Below are 22,979 nucleotides of genomic sequence, written 5' to 3' on the forward strand. Positions count from 1 at the left end.
TATAATATATTTAATTTTCTCAGATGGCAAAAATAAGAACTTTATTTATCCCACACAGGAGAACACCGGTGTTCTGCCAATCCTGGTCGAATCCTCCTTGCGTCTCCCGGGAGCGGGGCGTAGGCGGGGCATGGGCGGGGCCAGAACTGCTATGGGCGGGGCCAGGCCCCACGGAGACGGGCGGCCTGAAGGAGACGAGGGGCGGGGCCTGGGCGGGAGCGGGCGGGGCCAGAGCTGCTCTGGGCGGGGCCAGAGCTGCTCTGGGCGGGGCCAGGCCCCGCGGAGACGGGCGGCCTGAAGGAGACGAGGGGCGGGGCTCCATCACAACCAAGATGGCGGCCTGAGTCGTGGTTTCCCCAAGTTCCGTGGTGAGTCCAGCTTTGGAGCCCCGCGTCCCGGTCCCTGGTGCCGGCCACGGCCCCGGTCCCCCGGGCCAGCCCCGGTGAGTCCCGCGGGCCCGGCTGCGCTGCGGCGGTCACGTGTCTGCTCCGGCTGACGGGGCAGGCGTTAGCGGCTCCGGCTAGCTGTCGGAATACCAGCCCGTTCAGAACCGGGACCCGCTCATTCTCGCGGGGGGGCAGAGCCCGCGCACGGGAGGGGGCTCGGTCCCGGTCCCGGTGCGGTTCAGGAGAGCCGCGGAGCTCCGGCGGGACGGGGGCTAACAGCAGTGTGGGGGTCCGTGTTTACCCTGGTTAAACCTGATTCATGGTTCTGCGTTAAATCGACGCGTACCCTACGCCGTAGGCTCTGCGTTGGTGTGACGCGGTACCATAAATCAACATGTACGGTCTGAATGGGGCAGGGGGGGGTCACCTGGACCAGGATACTGGATGAGGATCATGGACCACAACTAGGGCTGGGGATCCATTCAAATGTCAAGAATTGATTCGATTCCGATTCTTAAGATTCAGAATCGATTATCAAGATTTGATTCGATTCCGACATTGATTTGGGTTAGTGTTATTAAAACAGTTTTTTGAGCTGTTGCATGAATTATATGACTGTAGTTATGCAACATATTAATACTAGTATTATATTGAGATTCAACAGCAAGTATTGCAGCTAATGATGCTGTAAGGACCAATCACCTCCCAGAATGCTGATAGAACTGCTTTAGGAAACATCGTGGGGCAGAATTATCAAACAGATCCAGGGAGGAAACAGAGACGGATGAAATCGGTTTGATTTTTTAACACATTCCGTTTGAATTTTTTCCATTTTCTGTGTTTTTAGGTTTTTATTTTTGAGAATTTGGCTTTTAGCATTTTGTGCAAATTTAACCCCAAGACAGTCTATATAGCAATGATAACTGAAAACTTTAATGTTTTCATACTTTTAAACATATTTAAAGGCAAAAACTTGGCAGTAGTTATTCTTGTGTCCAACAAAACATTCATTTTTTGGGCAAAAACAAAAAAATACCAAAAGTTATTTGTATGAAATAAATAACTAAGAAATAAATAACTCAAATATGCCTTTCAATATCCATTTAAAGTGCAAAAAAAAGAAAGAAATTGCATGTGTGAATTAAATGAGGCGACTACTGGGATTAAACTTCACCGGGCGAAAATGTAATAATGAAAAAAATCGATCTTTAGACATACGAATCGATTTTTAGGAATGAATATGAGAATCGATTTAGAATTGGAAAATCGATTTTTTTTTTCAACACAGGTCCAGGATCCTGGATGAGGATCCTGGTCCAGGATCATGGGCGGTTTCAGAACTCTGACAGGACACAACGTTAATGAAGCGGTACAACTATAGAAGAAAATAAGGAAGTTGGGAATCTGTAAAAATCTAAATGAAAACAGAACACAATGATTTAAAAAGCTCAAAAACTAATTTCATCAGAATAGGAAAAACAAAACGTTCCAATTTTCAGATATTGAAGCGTTTCCTGAAGTTTCAGCTGATTTGAAACGTGACGGCAGCAGAAAGTTGGGCTACGAGCAACGAGAGAGCGCAGAGCAAAAGAAACACCTGGAGGAACATTTCCAGCTAATCGCCTCAACAAGTCCGGACTTGATGGGACCAGAGATCCGGTTCCAGGCAGAGCCTCTGGGAGGGAGAGGTGGCTGGCCGGTCTGAGCAGAACCGGGTCCACGCACCACCACGCCGCCACAGCTGGAGGGAGAAACAGCGGCCCCCGTGGTTCTGGAGCCCAGCAGCTGCTGGGTTTCAGGCCCGTTCTGTGTGGGGTAACGTTGAGCTCAACGTTCTGCCTCTTACTGATGCAAGAACCTGTGTTCTGACCCGGACTGCAGGCAGCTCAGCTGAGCAGGAAGACCCTTCTCCCACAGCAGGGGGTTTTGTGTCACCGGGGTGTGGGGGGGGGGGGGGGGGGTGTGGTCCTGCTGAAACGGGCCACCAGACCGGGGGTGGGGCAGCAGGGACCCGGCTTCTGGACCCAGGCTTCTGGACCCAGCGCTGAGCACCAGCCCCGTCCTGCTCCTCTTCTGTCTCGGGGACCCCGGTCCGGAGATCCAGGCAGGATTTAGACCCGTCTGACCCCCCGTCGTCCCACTCTGTCTCGGTCCGTACTGAATGAGCGTTGGTCCAGAGAAGACGGTGACTACGTTTACATGCATTCAAATTTGGGGTTAAGGTCAATATTCCGGTTACTGAAACATTGGGAATAATCTGTTTCCATGCGTGAGCAAACAGGGTTATCCCTGTTTACATGGTGATTAATCATTTGGATATCTGGATCAAACCAGCGACGCACGGAGAACGTGATGACGCTCGTCATTCCCCTCATTTCTGCTTCTTCTTCCTGTATCCAAATCCACAACAACAACAACAGCACGGCGGATAATGAACAGCCCAGTAGAAGTGGTTTTGTTTCTTGTCCCTGTAGTTCGCCTTTTTCAGCGTCTTCCAGCGGAGCTTGATCTGGTCTGGCGTTGGTACAAATGCTGCTTCACGCAACTTTTTGTAAATGACGCTATCCCTGTACTTTCTACCGTCTACAAATGCAGAAATGTTCATATCCCTCATTACATTTATGAAGTGATTAGTCTCCTCCTGGTCTTGTGTTTCTCCGTGTTTATAAGAACTTCCTGGACTCAAAAGACCAGGATTCCTTGTGAAAAGAACATGCGCAGAAAACTAATTCCTGTTCCTTCTGATGGGGAAATCCTGTTAAGCTAAACATGACCAAATAGAAAAGGAGTAACCCAGGGCTCATATTCAGGTTTTTAAAAACCGGAATATGAGCAAATTCGGGTTATTCAAAGGGGTTATTGTTGTTTACATGGCCGTGAGCAACCGGGTTATTGCTAATATTCCGGTTAGAAAAGAGTTATTGACTGCATGTAAACGTAGTCTGTGTTCTGGTCCCGAGAAGACGGTGTTCTGGTCCCGTTTGTCGTCCGCGTGACGGAGCTCGGCCTGCGCTGGGAATCACAGGGTCACCTGTGTTTCTAAGGGCATGCAGGGTTTTTTTCCAGTCTGTTTGTAAGCCGGTGCTGAGTGATAACCTGCAGATCCAGCACTGGTGTTCAGCCTCGTCCACACACTATTCACACACTCACTCAGGCTTTGAGCTTCATTCTGCTGAACCTGTTGCTGGGACTGGTAAACATCTGTAAACATCTGCCCATCTCTCCTCCCGTTGTCCCGTCACGTCCCCGGCTGGTGACTGGACCTCATTAGTTGTACATGGTTGTAGATGCCTTTTTGTTGCCAGTGTCTTAACTATTTGGATGTTGCTGCCATCAGATGGTAAACTGTTTCACTGTAAACATCTGATGTGTGAAATATAGGTTGTTTTTTTAAAGGGCTCTAGTGGCCCTATTGAATGATTATTGGCGTTGCAGACAGGAAGGGGGTAGAGAGATGATGGGGTTGACATGCAGCAAAGGGATTGGAACCTGCAACCGCTGCAGGACTGTAGCCTCAGTATTTGAGCCGCTTGTTTAACCAACTGCGCCACGAGCGACCCGAAATATAGGTTTTTAAAGATTTGCAGCGCAATGTTTTGAACTTTAAAAAAGAGAAAACTCTACACAGATTAATCTGCTTTTCTCCTGAATGTGGACTGATTCACTTCACGGTGATCAGTAAGTTGTGTTCCCATGGTTTTCTTCAGCGCTGGGTCAGAATCCAGTTAGTCCGAGTATTGCTGTGTGCATTCCTTGGGAGCGCCTGCTCATGCCAGGACCGATGCTGCACATCTGTGTCTTGTTTGTGAGCGCAGAGGCGGCCGTGCTACATGCTGTTGTCACTCAGCTCAGTCCTGGAGGCAAGTTTGTTCGCACACGAAGAACAAACCAGCTCCTCCCGGTCTGATCGCGGTACCAAAGAGGAACCGAGGACGTGTTTTTGGGATGAGATAACATCACCGATAACCATCTGTGTCAGAGGAGGCAACTCTTTTTTTGATGAAATGGATCATATGACTTAAATAATTATAAGAAGATGCTGCAACCATAAGAATGCTCCTCAAGCTTGTAGCGGGATTAGAAGTAATCAATAGCATGTTTCTCCAACTCCAACAGAAATGTGGAGCAGAGCAGTTGTTGGACAGGTGTTCATGTGTTGTTCTTCAGACGAGAGAACCGAGCTCCAGAATCCGGTCCCAGTGTTTTGTGAGGAAATGGCCCTCAGCTGTCTTCATTTCAGGCTTGTTTGAGTCTTCATGTGTAAATAATAAGCTGTGTAATGCGGGAAGGCTGGCTGTTGCCCTCGTTGGTCTCTTTTCCCTTCTTACTCTCTGTTTTTCTCCATCCTGCAGATTTGGATCAGAACATCCTCTACAACTGCAATGCTGTTAAGGTGAGAATTACCGATGGCTGTTATAGGAAGATTTACTCGAGTAATTTCAGCTCTCCAGGAAGAGAGGCCGCTTCTTTCTGGTTTGGTTGAAGCGTCACTGACTGCATGCTGTCATGTGCTGAAGTTGGTCCTCACACTTCTGTTTTTCTCGCGTTAAAACGTCATAAAAATCCTCTGATCATGGTGGGTCTCGGTATTAGGCAACCTCAGACGGACATTTAATTTGTTTTCAATTATGTGTATTGAACAAAAATGAAGCCAAAAAGACTTTAAAAAAACGTGTGGGCAATACTAAGTACCCCCTCTCTGCTTCTACACTACCCACGAAAATGAATGGAAAACGCAGTCTTTGTAGTTTAACATCAAGTCAGTCGAGGTTTGGAGTAATAACTTTTGTTCTACAGCACATAGATCAGTAACGGGTCAGAATACTATTTCCAAGTAATTTAGGTAGTTTGGGACTGAACAAGTATTTGGTTTGGTCGGTTGTAAGGACAACACATGGGCGCATATCTGAGGTTCACACAACTGCTTCTGAGTCCAGATTAGGCCTGTGTTGAAGAAATAGATTTTCCGATTCTAAATCGATTCTCATATCAATTCCTAAAAATCTATTCGTATGTCTAAAGATTGATTTAAAAACAAAAAAAAGTTTTATTTTTCCCCATCATTACAACTTTTGGTATTTTTTTTGTTTATGCCCAAAAAAGGAATGTTTTGTTGGACACGAAAATAACTGGTGCCATGTTTTTGCCTTTAAATATGTTTAAAGGTATGAAAACATTAAAGTTTTCAGTTATAATTGCATAAATTGTCTATATTTCATTACTTTATATACTGTCTTGGGGTTACATTTGCATAAAATGCTAAAACCAAATTCTCAAAAATTAAAAACCGAAATAGGCCGAAAATGGAAAAAATAAAAATGGAATGTGGGAAAAAATAAAACCACTTTCATACGTTTGCTGCCCTGGATCTGTTTGGTAATTCTGACCCACACAATGTTTCCTAAAGCAGTTCTATCAGCATTCTGGGAGCTGATTGGTCCTTACAGCATCATTAGCTGCAATACTTGCTGTTGAATCTCAATATAATACTAGTATTCATATGTTGCATAACTACACAGTCATGTAGTCCATGCAACAGCTCAAGAAACAGTTTTAATAAAACTAACCCAAATCAATATCGGAATCGAATCAGAGCTAGTCAAATCTTGATAATCGATTCTGAATCTTAAGAATTGAATCGATTCCTGACATTTGAATGGATCCCCAGCCCTGGTCGAGTTGTTGGGCCTCCGTCACCACCACCATGTTTGGAGGAAACCAAACGCAGCGCTGCAGCAGAGACGCCTCGTATTCACATTTCAACACTGGTGTTGCAGGATTGATGATGTGGGTGTTTGGGATCCACAGGACCCGGACAGCTTGCAGTCATTGAGTCGGCTATGAACTCCAGGGTGGGGGTTAAAGCTGGGCTGAATGGGCTCATGGCTACAGACCAGTGATCTGAAGTACAGCAGGGAATCGACCCCAGTAGGCAGAAAGATGATGGCATCACGGTTAGGAAGGAGCTCGTCAAAGTCCAGACTTCAGTCCGATGGAAATGCTAAACGTGAGGAGAGCTGTGAATACCCCAAACCTTCAAAACTAAAGAAGAATGGACCAACATTCCTCCACAACCATATGAGAGGTTGAGAAAGGCTTAAACGCAATGACTTCTTCAAGTTACTGATTATAGTATGAACTGTTGAATCATGGGGGAACTCATCATCAGCCTCAGCCACTTTTCCGAGCTGTTTTTTGTCAAATTTAAAAAGTGACATGGTGGTAAAAAGTCAAATGTTTTATTTTGTCTTCAGTAAAGTTGCTTTCGTCAACGAAAATTATGACTAAAACCTTTATCACCTGAGGAAGACGAGACGCAACAAAAATGCTAAACTGAAAATCGATTAACTTAACTGAACATATAATGCAATATCGTAGAGGAATAAAAACCAGACTAAAATGTAGATTACAAAATAAAAATAAGAAAAATAAAAATGTGTCTTAATTTTCATTGACCAAAACAAAACGAGACGAAATGTTCTACCAAAGATCCTTAATCTCCATGTTTTCAGTAGTTTCTCTGGTTTAGTTCTGCTGGATGACGTTAGTCCTCAATCCCAGTCGCTGCAGCGGGGAATCAGATCCAGAAGATGCAGCTGCAGAGTTAGAGGCTGATGCCGTTAACGCAGAGATCTAGGTTCACGTCAATTAAAAACAAAGTTGCATAGAGAAATGTGGGGATCTGCTCTGGGGCTGGGAGGAGAAGAAGAACCATCTTTGGATACACTTTCCTACATAGACGTGGAAAAGAAAACCCAATGTGTCGCGGAAAAAGGAAAAGATGGAGAGAAATGCAGAAAAATAAATATGTTGTAAACTCAAATTAGAGTCTTCTGTATCTGGAATGCTTGTATTCTTGAGTCTATAAGGTAACAATAATATAATAAGAAGATAACCTTGTTTGAATTGTAAAATGGGTTTGGCTAAATACAATCTTTGACTAAAACAAGACTAAAATGGTCCTGGACAATTCTGACTGAAATAAGACTAAAATGCTCAGACTTTTAGTCGACTGAAACTTGACACGACTAATAGGAGAATGAACGTGACTAAAACTAATAAAAACTAACATGATAGCTGGACCCAAAGACTAGACTAAAACTAGAATTGAAACCGGCTGACAAAAACAACACTAGTCTTCAGTTGTATTTTCTTAATCAAAAGAACCTCAACAATCAGATAATTACTGTGTTTTTTTAAAACAAATTAAAAAGTGTAGGTACCAACATTTGCACACGACTGCATGAGGTCCAAATATTTCCTGTTGGTGTCATTAGTTGTTGAAGTTGTGTCATAATTATACAGGACTGTCTCAGAAAATTAGAATATTGTTATAAAGTTCTTTATTTTCTGTAATGCAATAAAAAAAACAAAAATGTCATACATTCTGGATTCATTACAAATCAACTGAAATATTGCAAGCCTTTTATTATTTTAATATTGCTGATTATGGTTTATAGTTTAAGATTAAGATTCCCAGAATATTCTAATTTTTTTAGATAGGATATTTGAGTTTTTTAAGCTGTAAGCCATGATCAGCAATATTAAAATAATAAAAGGCTTGCAATATTTCAGTTGATTTGTAATGAATCCAGAATGTATGGCATTTTTGTTTTTGTAATTGCATTACAGAAAATCACAATATTCAAATTTTCTGAGACAGTCCTGTCGTTGAAGTTGTGTCGTAATTATACAGAACGGCTACTGATCACAGCAATTGGTGTTTCTCTTGTGTTTGGTCACTTGACCCACTCCCCTCTTCTTTTCTTTACCTTTTGAAGTTTGGTGGAGGTGTGATGGCCGGACAAGCCGACGGCGCGCCCCGACCAGGAGACCAGTCGCATTGACCCTCCGTCTGCTGGAGCACCTGGACGTCTATGGACACAGACATGTGTTCCGAGACGCGTGGAGCTGCCTGAACCGGAGAGGTGACGGCGCAGCAGGGACCCGGGGGTGCTGTGGAGCCCCATCCCTCTTCCTATCGGTCAGCTGAGAGACTGGGAGCAGAGCGGCGAGGATGTGGGCCATGGTGACCTGATGTAAATGGCTGTTCACCAGCACGGCTCAGTGACAGTACCTGCTGCTCGCTCTCCCTCTCCCGCCTTCTCCTCCCTCCCACCCACGTCTCCGCGGCCCCGCCTCCCGCCCGCGGCATCATGGCGGGGGCCGGCTCCGGCGTCTGGAAGCTGCTGCGGGGCGTCCGGCAGCTGGAGCTGCACCGCCTCATCCTGGCACTCATCGTCTTCTGCTTGGTGTCCATGGCCTTCCTCGCCTACTACGTCTCCAACAGCCCCAAAATCAAGGAGCCCCCGCCTCTACCTCTGAGTGACTGTGGCGGGGGTGGGGGGGCGCCGGTGGGACTGAGCACCGGGGCCGACGGCGGGGGGCCGGGGGGCCACAGGGCCCCTCTTTTCCATCCCCTGTATCAGGGAAGAGCTCGCCAGGTGAAGGCGGTGGACAACTCCCGGACGGAGCCGGTGGTGCTGGTGTTCGTGGAGAGCATCTACTCCCAGCTGGGGCAGGAGATCATCGCCATCCTGGAGTCCAGCCGCTTCCGCTACCGCACGGAGATCGCTCCCGGCAAGGGCGACATGCCCACGCTGACGGAGAACAACCGCGGCCGCTACGCGCTCATCATCTACGAGAACGTGCTGAAGTACGTCAACCTGGACGTGTGGAACCGGGACTTGCTGGACAAGTACTGCGCCGAGTACGGAGTGGGCGTCATCGGCTTCTTCAAGGCCAACGAGAACTCTCTCCTCAGCGCCCAGCTCAAAGGCTTCCCCCTGTTCCTCCACTCGCACCTGGGCCTCAGGGACTACCGCATCAACCCCAACGCCCCCCTGCTCTACATCACCAAGCCCAACCAGGTGGAGCAGGGCCTGCTGCCGGGGGACGATTGGACCGTCTTCCAGTCCAACCACTCTACGTACGAGCCGGTGCTCCTGGCCAGCACCAAGTCCTCGGAGGCCCTGCTGCAGTTCGGACCCAGCCCCCTGCGGGCCCTCCACGCCACCGTGGTCCAGGACCTGGGACTACACGATGGAATTCAAAGAGTTCTCTTTGGAAATAATCTGAACTTTTGGCTTCATAAGCTGATATTTGTGGACGCCATCGCCTACCTGACCGGGAAGAGGCTGTGTCTGTCCCTGGACCGGCACATCCTGGTGGACGTGGACGACATCTTTGTTGGGAAGGAGGGGACCCGCATGAAGGTGTCCGACGTGGAGGTGGGTTCACACTCGCTGCAGACCAGTAGGGGGGTTCCTTCAGAACAGATCTCATCCACATTACACCAGCGTGTGCATCACTGAGCACGTGCAATGAAAGGGTTGAAAACTCTTCAGCAAGTAACTTTTTCTGCAGGTTCATAAATGTTGGCAGTTACAGTTTTGTTAAAAACAGAGTTTGACTCCATAACAGTGACACGAGAACATGAATCCATGCTGTTGTTTATGTTGTCGCTAAGTTACGTCTTTTCTTAATGATGTCGCCCAACATTAGGAGCTATTGTTTGTATCGGCAACTGTTTAAAAAGTGTTTATTAGAGATGGGGGTTGTATGATCCGTGGATCTGCATCAATACAGTAGCTTAGCAACACTAATGGCGCTTTTCCACTAGTACCTACTCAGCCCGACTCGCCCTCGGGACGGCTCGTCACGCCTCGTCCCGGCTCCACCCGCTTTGTCCTCGTTTGTTTTTCCACAGCCAGGTCAGAAGTGGGCAGGTTGGGGTGAAGCTGCTGTGACGTACTCGATTGCGCAACTCCTTTGTTCGTGTCGGCGCTGATGATAAATCAGCTGGAGCCGCGAGCGGCTGAGAGTAAAACAGAGCTCCTGGTAGATCTGATCGTTCCTTATCTCCGTCTACATCCCTTTTTTAATTCTCTCGTCAGCCAACAGGTTTATGAACATCTGCACTTCAGAGTTGGATCACCAAACAGACGTTTGCGCTGTATAATAAAATCGCTGCGAGTCGCGCTGACTCCCGCTTCCTGATTCAAACGTCTGACGGCCCCCTGACCAATCAGTGGCCTGTAATGTGATGACGTCAGATATAGTGCCGGCTCAGCACGCTTAGAACCTCGGCAGAAAAGATACAGAAAAAGTATCTGCTTGGCACGGCTCCACCCACCTCGGCCCGTAGTGGAAAAGTGCAAGACGGGGGCGTGGCGGGTAGAAGCGAGCTGAGGTGGTACTAGTGGAAAAGGGCCATAAATCACCTCACTGTAGGGCGTACATGTGCAGAGTCTTGGCTACGACGGGGGAGGAGGCTGAGGGCGTGGCAACAGAAATATCAGTCATGAAAATATATTTCATATGGACTAGAGATCCTGTGACGTCATCGCTGTGAGTGCGTCACCCGGACGGCATTTATAAACGGTTGAGTTTGAACCGAAAGGCGCGTTGGTGGAGAGGAAATGATGGAACAGATGTCACCAGAAAGATGGAAAAACCCAGAACCTGAAAGCTCTCCCCGGCACGATACCGGCCTTCTGGAAACCATCCGGTCTGTGACCCCTGACGTTGTCTGTCTTTGAACCTGCCAGTTATGGCACTTTTACCCTGGGACAGATTTATACGCAGCATCAGTGTTGCAGCTGTCCGTCATTCAGCGTCACCGAGGAACGAATGTGGAGCCCTTCTACTTCATGACCGCCATCCTTTTTTGTTTGTGTATTTGTGGGGGAAAAACACATTAAATGTGCAGGGTCTTGGTAATAGCAACCTCCAGAGGAACAACAAGATCAAACAGTGTTTATTATTTATTTACTTCACAAGAATGAAGCCAAGAGCAAAAATGGAGGACAGATGACGAGGAGCTTGGGAGTCCCGCTCTGGCAGCAGCAGAGATGGTTCTGCCTGCAGCTCTCGCGGTCGCAGAGGAACTTGGCTTCACTTTCTTTGTGAATTGAAGCAACGTTCTAGAGGTTTTGTGGTACTCACCCATACGCACGTCTCACGTTTGTGCCGCAGCGGTTTAAGCGGGTTGAGGTCTGGAAGTTACTCCGCAACGCACGCCGATGCAGACTGGCTGGTGTACTGGGGATCCTGTTTACACGAGGCTTTCAGGCCGGACGTTCACGGCCCCCTCAATAGATCATCGCCCCTCTGCTGCCGTGGTGACGGTGCCGGGTGTGAAGCCTGGACTTTAGGGCTGGGCAATATGGACCAAAAGTCATATCTCGATATTTTCTAGCTGAATGGCGATACTCGATATATATCGATATTTTTTCTTTGACATAATTGGGGTTTCCCCTAAAGCATTATAGCATAGCATCTCTGTTAGCATCATTTTTTTCTGAGGCAAACCCTTAAAAGTTTTAATACAAAGCCACGAGCCAAATGTCACACAGGTACCTTTTATTAACAGAGGTCTGCACAATATCAAAATGTGTAAAACAAATGAAAAAAAAGTAAACTGCCTGCATATATAGAATAAAAATGCTTCTTGAATAAAATAAAACAAATATCCCTTTCCTGCATAACAATTAAATTAAAATACACTGTGCAATTAATACAATGTAGACAGTAACAGGCAGACTTTTCCACTGAGGTTTTCCCTTTTGACTTCATTTTGGTAAATAAATAATGTTGTTCATCTGAGGATATTTAATAGGCTTAACTTGGAGCTGTCGATCCTACAAGCAGGATTTGAAGATACCTTTTTAAAAAAAATATATATATATGTTTATTGCTTTTCAGAATTTCAGATACAGAACAGACAAATGAAAAAAGAAAAGATAAATAAAAACCCTCCCCCACCCTCAAAACAAACAAAACTTGAACAGATTCAGCACATCTCGTAAGAAAATTGTAAAAGTCACAATCACTACAATAAACTAATTATAATTAAGGAAAACTGCACAAAGTAAAAAGTAAAATGAGTAGTAAACACAGCAAGGAGGTTCCCATTGATACATTAGTCTTTTCTTTGAAACCATTGCAATACAGGGTCCCACATTTTCTTAAACACGTCTTCCCTGTCTTGGTTACAAAGTCTCTCCAGGTGAAACATACCTGCCATTTCTCTCAGCCATAAATCATACGTGAGTGTAGTGTTTGCCCTCCAAGTCCGGAGGATAAGCTTTTTTGCAATCGCAGTTCCAAACAGAACAGTCTTTTTCTGATATTTGTTGGCAAAACACAAGGGTAGAGAATGGCTACAAGTGGATCCGGCTCCCAACATCTCCCATAAGCCCTAGGGAAGCTCTCCAGTATGTATGAAGTTTACTGCATAACCAAAAAGAATGTACTAAATTACCAGTCGCAGACTTGCATCTGTTGCAAATGGGTGAAACGTCGGGATAGAAACTGCAGCTTTTCTCTAGAATAATACAGTCTATGTAATGTCTTAACAGGATTTGAAGATACTTGACACACAATAGTACGACCTGAATATGTCAGGATGGCCAACTGAACCTGTTTTACTCCACGGCTTTAACATTTCTGATCCATCAGGCCTGAAAGCAGACGCTGCAGCTCCGGAACACCCGTGTTGCACTGGTTTCACCGTATTTAAAGTTTGCAGATGGGTCGACCAACCAGCTTTCCAGTTTCATCCACACTGGGAACTTGTTAAATAAATACGTTGGTCCGTTTCTTTTTCTTGTCATTATAAAACCACATTCCCGTTTTATGTGGGGAGGAAAAGTCTTTCAAGTGGGGATCACCTCCTGATGTGACACCACAAGCTTGCATGTTGCGGTACCAGATTTGAGTATCAGCCAGGTTCTGGTTCTGTACCAGTGTTGCTTCATCTGATCTTTTTGAAATAACATTGTGTTAAATTAACATCACATAAATGATGATTTATTAGCTAAAGAAATGCAGGGATGAAACTTTGAACACCCTGGAGGTCCAGTTGTCAGAAGTTAAAGCAGCCCGTCAGCCTCGCAGCGTTGGGAGAGAGCTGGGAAACTGTACCGGGCCTCCAGATGGTCGATTACACCGTGAAATCCAACATTTTTATCCAGCAGCGGGGGCTGGTAATGCAGGACAATGAGTTCTACAGTTTTATCCGTCTTTACCCCGGTTTTCTGGCTTTCTTTGGGGAATTCTCCATTCACTTGTTCTTTTTTCCACGTGAGCGCTCCTTAAAGGTATTGTGACATCATTTTTAACATGCTTTTAACACTATTAAAAGTCTTGGCCAACATCCCTCAAATGTGTCTAAAAGAGTGTAACAAGAAAAACTTCATTCTAGTACTCCATTCCTGGCTTTTTATTACAGTGTTTTTTTGCGCCGTGAAAAACGGGTCCTTTTTCCCCTTTCCTGTCAATCATTGCTCCGCTCCTCCTCCAAACCTCCTCCAACCAACCGCTACACACTTCTGCCATCTCCACACACACGCGCGCACACCGACCACAAACACCGACACACAGCCCAGACAGGGCGACCACAGCCCGGGGATGAAGTCCAACCGGGACCAGAGGACCGGGACCGCAGCTCCCCGCGAGCAATACGCTCACAGTGGCGTCGGAGAGTTATGCCGCGTTCCATTTGTCCTCGGAAGTCGGAATTTCCCAGTTCCCAGTCGGAATTTTCAACTGGAACGCCCCTCGAAGTGGGATCTCCTACTGGTAAAGTGGGAGAATCTTCACCACCCCCGAGTTCCCAGTTCCCAGTTCCGATTTCCGAGGTAAATGGAACGCGGCATTAAGCCGGGAGCGACAGGCGAAGCATGCACGGAAAAGCAGCACGGCGAAGCAGACAGTCCACAGCAAACAATCATAAAAATAAAGGCATGCAAGCAGCAGTGTCTCCTTATCTTAAGTCCAGTCAGTGGCCGCGGGTCTTCTTAGCAGTTCTCCTCCGGTGATTAGAACAGAAGAGGCTCTAAACTGCTCCGTGTTAAGCCTGATTTATGGTTCCGCGTTAAATCGACGCAGGGTTCAGCGTACGGTGCGCGTCGCCGCGTAACCCTACGCCGTAGGTTCTGCGTCGGTGTAACGCGGAACCATAAATCAGCCTTTATGGTGCGCTGGAGAGGAGAGGAGGCAGGGAGCTGGGTGGAGGGGGCGGTGATTTAGCGGATCGTTACGTAACGATCCGCCACCAAACCAGGTGCGCCGTTTTTGCACAGTTATGCGGAAAATCCCAGAAAGCACACAATACACTGAATGTTAAAAGTTTGTTGTTTTTTGGGTGTAATTGATGTCAAGACACCCAACAAAACACAAAAAATCAAGAAAAATGTGTTTTTCATGTCACAATACCTTTAAGTGCTTGGTAAGCACCACTTGGGTTATCAATGTCCGAGCCTCCTCTGGAACCTGCAGCTCTGCATCCCGAGCACCACTTGGTTCTTATTAGGTATAAAACATTGTATAATATGTTGTGCTGAGATTTTCACACTCATAGTTAACATTAAAACAAAAATTGCAAGTGAATCTCCAAATGTATTCTGGGTAAAATCGTTGGTCATCAACAGCCGTCCATCAACGTCATACAATCACTTGTCAACAGAGCAGTAATCCTGCAGCCTAAACATGAGCGGGAGTTAGAAACACAAAAGTGGAGCGATAAAACGCAAAGAAAAAGAAAAAAGGGAGCAAGAAAAAGCCAAATTACCCGAGCTAGACACATATGTTGTTGGCCCTAATCGTCCTCCTGTGGGAGATGAAGCTGACGTTGTTAGCAGAGATTCATCCCCGGGTCCAGGCCGCCCAAAACTGCATCATCGTCAGGGAGCAGGTGTACAGGTTTACAGGTAGCTACAGTTAGAACAATCACAAACACACACTGCCAGCAAGAAACCCCAAAGAGACAAGCGAGAGACAACAGGTTCACACACCTGAGTCATAGGGGCGGACATTAAATTATATGTTACCCTGCTGCAAGTACACATAATTATTCAGAATAATGGTATTATTTGAACAAATTTGAGAATTATCTTACACAATCTCTAATGGGCTATGTTCTACTCTTACGTTTGGTAATGCTTGTAAGCTCCGTTGTTGGGCATGTGTAGGCTATGTTAATGAGACGGGTATTTTCTCGTCTCATGACCTTGAGGTCCCAGACGGGAGGTCCTGAGACGAGAGGCTGCAAAGGGCCCGGTCATATGCCCCACCCCCCGGCCCAGCTCTGATATGTTCCACTACTGGTCCATATTGACTCCACAGCGGTAGCTTAATGTTAAAAGTGCCGCCCTACCAGGACTCGCAGGAGTTTCCAGGCACTGCCTGGGAGGCCGTGCTGGGTAACTTATTGTGTTGGCTTCTTGGGATCCTGCTTTTCAAAAGGACGTCAGATGGTTCACAGTAGGGATGGGCGGTATGGACTAAAAAATGTATCACGATCATTTCTGGCATTTATCCTGATAACGATAAAAATGACGATTAAAAAAAAAAAAAAAAAAAAAAAAAAAAAAAAAAGCAATTCAACTCCACCTTTGTAACTATTAGTCTATCACCACATTCAGTCTTTGGAGCCCCCAAATCACTGCTCTAAAAGAATACTAAATGCTACTAAACTACACCAATTACATTGAATTAATAAAAAACAATTAAATTAGTACACCTGTACTGCAAAACTGTAATGACTCAAATGAAACAAGTTTGAAATGTAAGAACAGATTCAACATTTATTCAAACTGCATGGCTTAAACAGTGGGATAACAGTGCAAACAGCAAAAGTCCCATAGTCCTTCAAGTTTTCCTAGCTTATAAAAACACAAAGTAGAAAAAATACAACCTGATAAATAAAGAAACAGGACAAATAAATAAAAATTCACTGAAAATAAAATCCAATCAGTGATGACCTCTTCTAATATAAATAAAATGTGCAAATTAACCTGTGGTTGGAACATGCCACAAATTAGATACTATTGCAATTTTTTTTTAGTCAAACGTTATATCAAAATGTAACAACCATTTCCTTCTGTTTTTACAGACTCTGCATATAATAGATAATGTTTGCTCCTCGTCTCTCTTTATAAATCCAAACCAGTTCCAGATAACGGAGCTGGAGCCTCGTTTAACAACGAGCTCCTCGTTCTCAGATCCGCCTTCCGCCATGTTTGTTACACAAAAAACGTCATCAACGGGAATTTATCCTTTTTACCGTGAATTTACAAATTCTTACCGTGGGGAATTTTTTTGACGGTATATCGTGAACGGTAAAATATCGCCCATTCCTAGTTCACAGACGTGAAAACTCACTCATACTGGAATTTCAACATTCATCAGATGGATATGACATAAAAAAACGATATCTTGTCATTGATAAAGTGTGGACGTTGTTCTTTTGCAGGCATTGCTTAACACTCAAAATAAGCTGCGAGGACTGGTTCCTAACTTCACCTTCAACTTGGGGTTTTCAGGAAAGTTCTACCACACAGGTATGGAGCAGTTGGGTAGTATTTGTATTGTATTTGCACCAGCATCACTGCATGAACATAGCTGTGCAGGAGGGGTCCCTGATGTTCACTAGGATTCCTCTCTGCGGGTCTGGCTGTGTTCAGGGACGGACGAGGAGGACCAGGGAGACGACATGCTGCTGCAGCACCGCATGGACTTCTGGTGGTTCCCCCACATGTGGAGCCACATGCAGCCTCACCTCTTCCACAACGTCAGCGTCCTGGCCGAGCAGATGAGGCTCAACAAGATCTTTGCTCAGGTGAGGAACAGGTGGAACATGGAACAGCTCCGGGAGCTTTGGCCACGGTTGTTAGAAATCCCTTTGTCTTTTCACAAGTATTTTTCTTCTATTGCATATTTTATTTTTTCCCCCCCATTTATATCCCCCAGTGCTCCTACCTTAGTCAGTCCTGGGCAGTGCTCCCTCTACCAACCCCGGGGGGCCCACAATGAGCTCTAGTCTCCTCCTTACTTGAGGAGTGAGCAGCTTCTTTTCACCACAGGCCCTACCAGCGTGCCCCCTCTTTTGGATTTAAACAATGTTTTTATTAATTTTTCACTTTTACAAGTAAAGAATGGATACATAATATGATCCACAGAAATAACAAGCAAAACAGGGAAACAAACAAACAGAACAAAAAAAAAACAAAACACCATATCCATATAGATAATACCTGGTTACAGTAAAAATGTACAGTATGACCAGTCAAGAAAATTCCTGCAACATGATATTAGAGACATCAGGCTCTACATAGTTCAAGTAGGGCTCCCAAACTTTATAGAATTGCTCTGTTTTTGAATGTAATATAAATGTAAGTTTCTCTAATGGCACCAGATCAAACACCACTCTTTGCCAGCCTTTAACCGTTGGTACTTTTTCCAGGGGTGATAGCGCTCCGGCGTCACGCCGGATTTCCGGCATACCGAGGTGTTTGCGAGAAAAAAATAAAATAAAATCAGGTTTGCCGTCTATTTTTCTTATGATATGAATTTTTCATATACCGTAATACCGGTGAGTATGTACACAACGTTGGGAACGCCGCGCGGCGGAACGTAGCGCTGCTGGACACTGTTTGTTAGGGGACTGTTTAGCAAGTGAGCAGAGCCGGCAGGGAAAAGTCAACAGTGCCGCGTGTAACCTAAATCTACCATGGTCTCAGCGTTAGGGCTCGGCCAAGTGAGGCTTTATAAATATATGGGCTTTATAAATTTATTAAATATATGAGCGCGGAGTCGGCGAGGAGCTGCGCGCTGCGAGGAGTACCAGCCGGGCGCTGTGAAGCCTGATTTATGGTTCCGCGTTAAATCGACGCAGAGCTTTCGCCGTAGTACGACCATACGCGTAAAGCCGCGTTTATACTTGCAGTTCAGAACGCGTACGCGAGACGCAGGATACGCGTGACGTCACGTCTCGCGTATCCTGCGTATCCTGCGTACATTTGACGCGTCGACGTGCACGTTCTCAAAAAGACACTGAACGCGTACGCGACCTGCAGTTCTCGCTCTGGCCGCTAGTATCGCTGTTCCCGGTCTGATCCCAGCTGGCACGACTATGCTGCTCTCCCCTGGAGAAAGCTCCCCGTGCATATATTTATGCAATATTTAACTTCCCCCCAGGGTTTCCGTTGTCCGGTAAAATATGCCGAAGTCCGGTATTTTATAATCTCTCCGGTCAAAATACTCACTGGTGCTGCGGGACTAGAGTCCCCGGGAGTACCGCGGATGGCGAGCCCCGGCCGCCGAGCCCCGGCCGCCGAGCCCCGGCCGCCGAGCCCCGGCGACCGAGCCCCGGCGACCGAGCCCCGGCGACCGAGCCCCGGCGGAGGTACGCGCCGAGCCTCGGTGCCTCCCGGAGCCGGGAGGAAGCGGAGCCGGGAGCCAGGAGTCAATTGACGGGACTTATTTTATTTTAAATACTCTGTTTTTCAATAAAAATACTATTGAATGACTTGGAATCATATTAGGAACAATACATTTTTTGACCATGTTAATCTTTCTTATATATTGACATCTACTTCTCCATATGAACCTAAAATTAACTGGATTTATTGTTTCGTCATTCTTGTTGAGATGGGTGAGGAGAATGCTGGATAAATTAGTCTGGAAAGACTATCCACTTTTGATAATAAGCAATAATAATAAGATAAGATAAAATAGTCCTTTATTACTCCCTCAACGGGGAAACTCACGTAGCAGAAGTACACACACACACACACAGGGAAGGGGGTAAAACAGTAATATAAATAAGTAATACACATTAAAAAAAGAGTAATAATAATAATAATAATGTTATGGTTTTCTTTAGCTTCCTTCTAGGCACCCAGAGCTTTACAGAGATCATTATTCATTCACACACATTCTCCCCGGTGGTAGCTCCGTCTGTAGCCGCAGCTGCCCTGCAGACTGACGGGAGCGTGGCTGCCATATCGCGCCAAACGGCCCCTCCGACCACCACAAACATTCATACACACTCATACACATTCACACGATGTTATAATCTCCTACATCATCCAATATTGTCCTGTAAAAGTGTTCGTTTTTCTAATCTGCTACCGCTGCTGCTGCTACTACTTCTGCTACTTAATATAAGTAGCTTTTCCAACTGTTGCTCTGCTTACTGCCCCCTATCGGTCACCATCGGTATGACAGGCTCTACTCGGGTGGTACGCGACGTACGCAGTGGAGCATGAACAGACACAAAGCAGGCTACGCAGGCTACGCAGGTTACGTGCGTAGAGTATATTTCCGGCTTAACCCACGGCGTATGGTCTGCGTTGGTGTAACGCGGAACCATATATCAGCCTTAAACCACACCTGCAGCCCGTGAGCTCATCAGGAGGTTAGAGAGCGGCTGCGAGTTCATTGCTGGTTCGTTTTGTTAACTCTGAGAGCTTTATTGGTTTGTTTTTTAGCTGCTGGTGTTTTTTTTCTCTCTGGGATTTTTGAGTTATTTATGAAGAAGTTCTGAGTTCCGTGTGAGCAGTATTCGAGTTGAGGGGGGATGAGGGGTGATGTGATGGCACCCCCCCTGAAATAAAAACGGTCCAAATCACCCCCCCTGAAATAAAAACGGTCCAAATCATCCCCCCTGAAATAAAAACGGTCCAAATCATCCCCCCCTGAAATAAAAACGGTCCAAATCATCCCCCCCTGAAATAAAAACGGTCAGAATCATCCCCCCTGAAATAAAAACGGTCCAAATCATCCCCCCCTGAAATAAAAACGGTCCAAATCATCCCCCCTGAAATAAAAACGGTCAGAATCATCCCCCCTGAAATAAAAACGGTCCAAATCATCCCCCCCTGAAATAAAAACGGTCCAAATCATCCCCCCTGAAATAAAAACGGTCAGAATCATCCCCCCTGAAATAAAAACGGTCCAAATCATCCCCCCCTGAAATAAAAACGGTCCAAATCATCCCCCCTGAAATAAAAACGGTCCAAATCATCCCCCCTGAAATAAAAACGGTCCAAATCATCCCCCCTGTAAAACTGCCATCCCCCCTTTCCATCCCTTATGTCATTTCATCAATGAATGTGGTTTTACTGCTATTTCAACATTTAGAGTCATCACCAGAAAAATAACATTTGACAATTTTCACCTGTTTTCAAGTAAATTTTCACTTGAAATAAGTAGGAAAATCTGCCCGTGGGACAAGATTTATCTTCTTATTACAAGCAAAAACATCTTGTTCCACTGGCAGATTTTTCTACTTATTTCAAGTGAAAATCTACTTGAAACAGACTGATTTATTGCTTGTGTAGTTGAAAAATACATGAGAACAGGACCTTGAAAAAAAATAATCACACATTAAATCGCAATCGTAATATTGAGGAAAAAAATCGCAATTAGATTATTTTCAAAAATCGTTCAGTCCTACATTAGAATCATAAGGGCCGCCACCTCATTGTAAACGGCATCATTTTTTGAGGCCATGCAAACCTTTATTTATACTAGTGTGGACATTAATGTTTTTGTACAATATTTCCTCCTCATGACAGTAAAATAGGCCATTCTAAGCCAATTTACTGCTTCACATGCGGTTGTGTTTGTGTGTGTTTGGCAGCGTGGAGGCATATCTACAAAAATATGGAAAATCTACAAAAGTCATCAGAATATTCAATTTAATGAACTATTTATCAAAATGTTGTCCCAGGGAATCACACCCCTGGCCTATGTTGTTCAATTGTCTCATTCTGTTTTCTATGGGCTGCATGTGGTGAGCTTGAACAACAGGACCATGGGTCAATTTACACCAGACTTACACTTTAAGAGGACAAAAAATGACAATTGTGTTGATCGGGGCATATATCTTGGCTTAGGGGCTCGCTTACCTCCCAGGGAAAAAAAGTTCAGGCTCAGGATTTTTTTTTACTATCACCCCTGTTTTTCATTGATACACTGCAATAAAATATTCTCCCTCGCTGCGTAAGTAAGAATACAATACAGCTTCCTATTATGTTTTGATGTTGATGTCTTGGGAAGCCCAATACGAGAGATACGGGTCCATCTCCAGTTTTAAACCCAATATCTTTTCTATTTCATATAGCACATCAGACCAATACACTTGCAGTTTACAACATGACCAAAAACAACAAGTTAGGGTACCAATGTATATGTTGCATTTAAGGCACATGGGTGAGAGAGAAGGATTGAAGTGATGTCTACGGTTGGGGGATTGCTTGGACACGATTTCTTTTGCATATTTTGACATTATGGCCGGCGGCCGAGCTCAACTACAGAAAATAGGAATGGGAGCTCAAACATCTTGTAGCTGTGATGTGATTATTTTCAAATGGGTGAAAGTGTGTGCATGGATTTTAAAAATGTGTCTTTGTGGGTCTCCTCCTCCTTTGACCCCCTGCCACCTTTCCAGGAGCACGGCATCCCCACAGACATGGGCTACGCGGTGGCTCCGCACCACTCCGGCGTCTACCCCGTCCACAGCCAGCTGTACGAGGCGTGGAAGTCTGTGTGGGGCATCAAGGTGACCAGCACCGAGGAATACCCCCACCTGCGGCCGGCGCGCTACCGCCGCGGCTTCATCCACAACGGCATCCAGGTCAGTCCCGCATCACCATTGGCATTTTGGTGATGCTGCTGGGAGTCAATCTTTCTTCCCTAGAACACTTTTTCTTCTGGTCAGAATTGAAGGTTGCTGTGAAAGAAGCAGGAAATGGCCGTTTTCATTATTTAGTTACCGTATCCCAGTGGGGAAACTCCAGGGCCTTCTACGCCTTCAGAGAAGGCCTAAAAAAAATAAGAAGTAATAATAAATGTGATAATAATAATAAAGTATTCAATGAAAAATTATGGTTATAATTATGGTTTACAGTTTAAGATTAAGATTCCCAGAATATTCTAATTTTTTGAGATAGGATATTTGAGTTTTCTTAAGCTGTAAGTAAGCCATGATCAGCAATATTAAAATAATAAAAGGCTTGCATTATTTCAGTTGATTTGTAATGAATCCAGAATGTATGACATTTTTCTTTCTGTAATTGCATTACAGAAAATCACAATATTCTAATTTTCTGAGACAGTCCTGTATGTCCTCAACATCATCAAAGACTCCGTTTGTTACTATCCGACACATAGAGGTGATGCGTTGCTCCGCCGTGCGTCTTTATCTATGGTCTAGAGTCGCTGGGAGGAAGTGTGGGTCAAATGCCGGCCAGCACAACACTTTAATCTCTTTTGTGGAGGTTATTTCACAGAAGGTTGAAGGTTTTCATGGTCTACATTATGAAAAAATGCACAACATGCAGAGAAGTGGTGCACTCTTTGCTTTTTAAAAAAAACCCTTGGATGCTCAACTAATCGCTTACTAATGTGTTTATAATTCGCACCTTTACTGAAACAGTGCAGCTTTGTCCATACATGAGCTCATGATACGCTTTCTTTCACCACAGCTGCACGACAGCACACCGGTGGGGGGGGGGGTATTGAAACGTCTCTCCCAGGAACGCCTGGACATGTGTTGGGCTGGGGATTAAACCAGCAACCTTCCAGTTGGAGCACTTGAGTGCAGCTGCCGCTGAGGAGTGTGGGGAGGTGTTAGTGTCCGGGCCACAAACCGGCCTCATGACCGCCTCCTCTGGCCTACGTGATGCATTATGGGAAGTCGGTGGCTCAGTACAGACGTTTTCCCGTAAGCAGTATGCTATCTGCGTATTTTTAGGAGATGCTGCAGTTTATTCACTTATTTCACACTGCTCTTCGTCTAAA

The 22,979-nt window shown here is 45.4% G+C and overlaps 1 protein-coding gene across 2 annotated transcripts in view; it reads left to right on the forward strand.

Annotated features, from left to right (window-relative positions):
• Nucleotides 1-293: 293 nt before the first annotated feature.
• Nucleotides 294-22,979, forward strand: part of ndst2a (N-deacetylase/N-sulfotransferase (heparan glucosaminyl) 2a) — a 40,751-nt gene continuing 18,065 nt past the window's right edge. The window contains exons 1-6 of one of the 2 annotated variants that reach the window (XM_061745030.1): nt 294-368; nt 4,739-4,779; nt 8,168-9,616; nt 16,645-16,732; nt 16,856-17,010; nt 21,628-21,813. In XM_061745030.1, the coding sequence (XP_061601014.1) occupies nt 8,543-9,616; nt 16,645-16,732; nt 16,856-17,010; nt 21,628-21,813 (1,503 nt within the window). In that variant the 5' untranslated portion in view covers nt 294-368; nt 4,739-4,779; nt 8,168-8,542. Of the gene's footprint in view, nt 443-4,738; nt 4,780-8,167; nt 9,617-16,644; nt 16,733-16,855; nt 17,011-21,627; nt 21,814-22,979 lie in introns of both variants that reach the window. The other variant, XM_061745029.1, reaches the window with a different exon arrangement.

Source organism: Cololabis saira, chromosome 17 (genome assembly GCF_033807715.1).
Source record: "Cololabis saira isolate AMF1-May2022 chromosome 17, fColSai1.1, whole genome shotgun sequence".
Classification (NCBI taxonomy): domain Eukaryota; kingdom Metazoa; phylum Chordata; class Actinopteri; order Beloniformes; family Belonidae; genus Cololabis; species Cololabis saira.